The sequence below is a fragment of the Octopus bimaculoides genome, chromosome 26, assembly GCF_001194135.2.
Source record: "Octopus bimaculoides isolate UCB-OBI-ISO-001 chromosome 26, ASM119413v2, whole genome shotgun sequence".
In the NCBI taxonomy this organism is placed as follows: Eukaryota; Metazoa; Mollusca; class Cephalopoda; order Octopoda; family Octopodidae; genus Octopus; species Octopus bimaculoides.
This window is the reverse complement of record NC_069006.1, coordinates 7,766,951-7,770,078: the sequence shown is the minus strand read 5'-3', so window position 1 is coordinate 7,770,078 and position 3,128 is coordinate 7,766,951. Positions and strand designations below refer to the sequence as shown.

Genomic DNA, 3,128 nt, shown 5'->3' with positions numbered 1-3,128 from the left:
ACTGGCGTTCTGGTGGCACATAAAAAGCACCTTCCAAACACTGGGCCTCACAGAAGTAATGACAAATGACATTCTTGAGAAGACCCATCAAGCCAAGTGAATCGTAATTGTGGCAGATATTGATGTCACGCAACTGGCAGCCATGTTAGCAGCACATAAAAGCACCCCTTACACTCTTGGGGTGGTTGGTGTTAGGGAAAGCATCCAGCCTTAGAAACCATGCCAAATCAGACTGGAGTCTGGTGCAGCCCCTCATCTTACCAGCCCTGGTCAAACCATCCAACCCATGCCAATATAGACGAGAGACGTTAAATGATGATGATGATGATAATGATGATGATGATGAATGGATCATTTTTTGTAAAATTTAAAGTACACCCAAACAGATATCTTAACTTTAGCTTTCTATAGACGGTAGCATTTAGCATTTTTAGACAGTAAACAGCAAAGAATTTTAAAGACTTACTCAATGTTGGCTTCATTAGTTCCAATAATACCTCGATAGACTTCTTCGACCTTCTTGTTTAGTTCATCAAGCATAGAATTTTGGTCAGCTGACTGCATGTTACCACTTGCTGAGAACAATCTGGTGCAAAGGAAATGATTAGCAGGATAAACAAAGAAGCATATATATATATATATATATATATATATATATATATATTGTAAATCCACCCCACAAAAAAATGAAGAACAAACGCAAAAAAAAACAACAATGCGAGGACGTGGTACATGTAAAGTATTAGCAGAAGCTCAGTGAAGGAAAGAAAGCTGGTTTAACGTTTCGAGCAGACGCTCTTCTTCAGAAACAGGAGACAGGGGAAAGACCAATAGAAAAGGAAGGAGGAAAAAAAATTGCCAACACATGTGTACGTGTGTGTGTGTGTGTGTGTGTGTGTGTGTGTGTGTGTATGTGTGTGTATACATATATATTTGTTACAATATCATAAATCAAGAGAAGAGCTTACCCATAAAATATAGAGCAGTTGTTTAAACGTCCGGACATGTGTAGGTAATGTGGCTGATGCTGATGCTGGTGTTGTGTAACTAGCACATGGGTGGCAGGTAAAAAGCACCTTTCATGCATTGGGCCTCACTGAGGCAATGGCAAATGACCAAGAGTTTCTACCTTGAGTAGAAAACCCATCAAGCCAAGTGAAATCAGAGCCATGGCAGATACCATTGTCATGCAACTGGCACCCGTGCCAGTGGTTACCTAAAAACACCCATTACACTCTCTGAGTGGTTGGCATTAGGAAGGGCATCCAGCCGTAGAAACTATGGATCAACTCCATATTAACTTACTTTACTTTCATTTCAAGATCCGCCGCCATTTCTTCTTCTTCCTGTATTTTAACTTTGGTCTTCTCAATTTGGTCTTTAAGGGACCAAGTTTCTTTCTCCCTGAAAAAAAAATATATATAATAGGGACCATGAATCATAACAGTATCGCTTCTTGTTTAATTTAATGGTACCTGTGATATAACTGGTATGAAATCAATGGACCTATTCTGGTGAATGCCAAGAATGCTTTGGGAAGTGGTGGATGGGACTGTGTGGGGGAGGGGGGAGAGGAGGAACGATACCTTGTGGTGTCTGTTGTGGACCTTTTAGGTTTGAATTCTGTCAATGGTTGGAATAAGTGGAGGCGGAGGGGGAAAATGGGGAGGAAGTGGATAAAAAAATGGAGGAGGTGGAGGAGGGGGTAACAAAAAAGGAAAAGGGGAGAAGGGAAGAGGAGGGGAAGGGAAAGAAGAAAACAAGAAGGAAAGGAAAGGGAGGAAAGGAAGGGGAGGGGGATGAAGGAGAGGAGGAATAGGGGAGGATGAGGAAGAAGAGGAAGAAGGGAAGTGTGACAGGGAGGAGGAGGAGGAGGATAAAAACAAGGAGGAGATGTTAGATACATTGTGTGTTAGAAGAGTAGGGTGATGGTTGGAAAGGCTTTGATTACAGCCTACTTCTCCTCTATCATTGGCCTGGGTCTAAACAAACAATGACAGCAATAAAAACACTAGAAAGAACGGAAAACAACCAGAATTGTCAGCACGGCATCGTATGTGTCTTGTGCTGTTGTCTTTTGTTCTTACATTTTCTTTCGGTTGGCTTCGAACGACTGTTTGATGTCTTCCAGGGTCTCCTCTGTCTCCTGAGTGTTCTGGATCAAAGTCAGATTTTGTTCTTCGAGTTCAGAGAAGATATCCAACACTTGCTGCGGAGTTGTGAAGTACAATTCCACTTCCTGTGGCAACAGACAGAAAAAGGCATCCTGCATTAAAGGAGAAAGAGAGAGAGGGAGAGTGGGAAGGAAGAGAGAGAGGGGAAGGGGAGAGAGACAATGAGGGCAAAAGAAAGGAAGAAAGAATGAGAAGGGGAGGGGGAGAGAGAATGAGCGTGAAAGAAAGAAACAAAGAAAGAAACAGAGAGAGAGAGAGAGAGAGAAAAAGGAAGAGAGAAAGAGAAAGAAAGAAAGAGAAAGAAAGGAAGAGAGGGAAAGACAGAGAGAAGGGGAGAGAGAGAGAGAGAGAGAGAGAGAAAGAGAGAGAGAAAGAAAGAAACAAAGAAAGAAACAGAGAGAGAGAGAGAGAGAAAGAAAAAAGGAAGAGAGAGAAAGAGAAAGAAAGAAAGAGAAAGAAAGAAAGGAAGAGAGAGAAAGAGAGAGATAGAAAAAGAGAGAGAGAGAGAGAAATAAAGAGAGAGAGAAAGAAAGAAAGAAAGAGAAATAAAGAAAGAGAGAGATAGATAAGGAGAGAGATAGAAAGAGAGAGAGAGAGAGACTTCCGACTTGGGAATGAATGGACTCGATCTGTTGCCCAGTTTAGCAGCACCACCTGGTGGATGGATGAAGGGTGGGGGTCTGTGTCTTGGTCCCTTTTGTTAGAAACATTCAGACAAAGAATTCAGTCTTGGAGACTTTGGCAGAATATGGCAGGAGAAATGGCTTTGCATTCCTCACAGAACCAAAAGAGAAAAATGCTAAGAAAATCTGTGTGGATGTGGATGTGTGTGTGTGTGTGTGTGTGTGTGTGTATGCGCGCGCGTGTGTGTGTGTGTGTGTGCAGATATGTGTTTGTACGTGTGTGTGTTTGAGTATGTATTTGTATGTGTGTGTATTCGTGTGTATGCGTGTA

At 42.0% G+C, this 3,128-nt stretch overlaps 1 protein-coding gene across 1 annotated transcript in view; it reads right to left on the bottom strand.

The window, feature by feature from the left end:
- Positions 1-447: 447 nt before the first annotated feature.
- LOC106879636 (cilia- and flagella-associated protein 100) overlaps positions 448-3,128 on the bottom strand; it is a 6,499-nt gene continuing 3,818 nt past the window's right edge. Inside the window, exons 3-5 of the mRNA XM_052976894.1 lie at positions 2,088-2,239; positions 1,306-1,404; positions 448-586 (exon numbers count right to left, since the gene is read on the bottom strand). Coding sequence (XP_052832854.1) covers positions 463-586; positions 1,306-1,404; positions 2,088-2,239 — 375 coding nt within the window. The 3' untranslated portion in view covers positions 448-462. The remainder of the gene's footprint in view (positions 587-1,305; positions 1,405-2,087; positions 2,240-3,128) is intronic.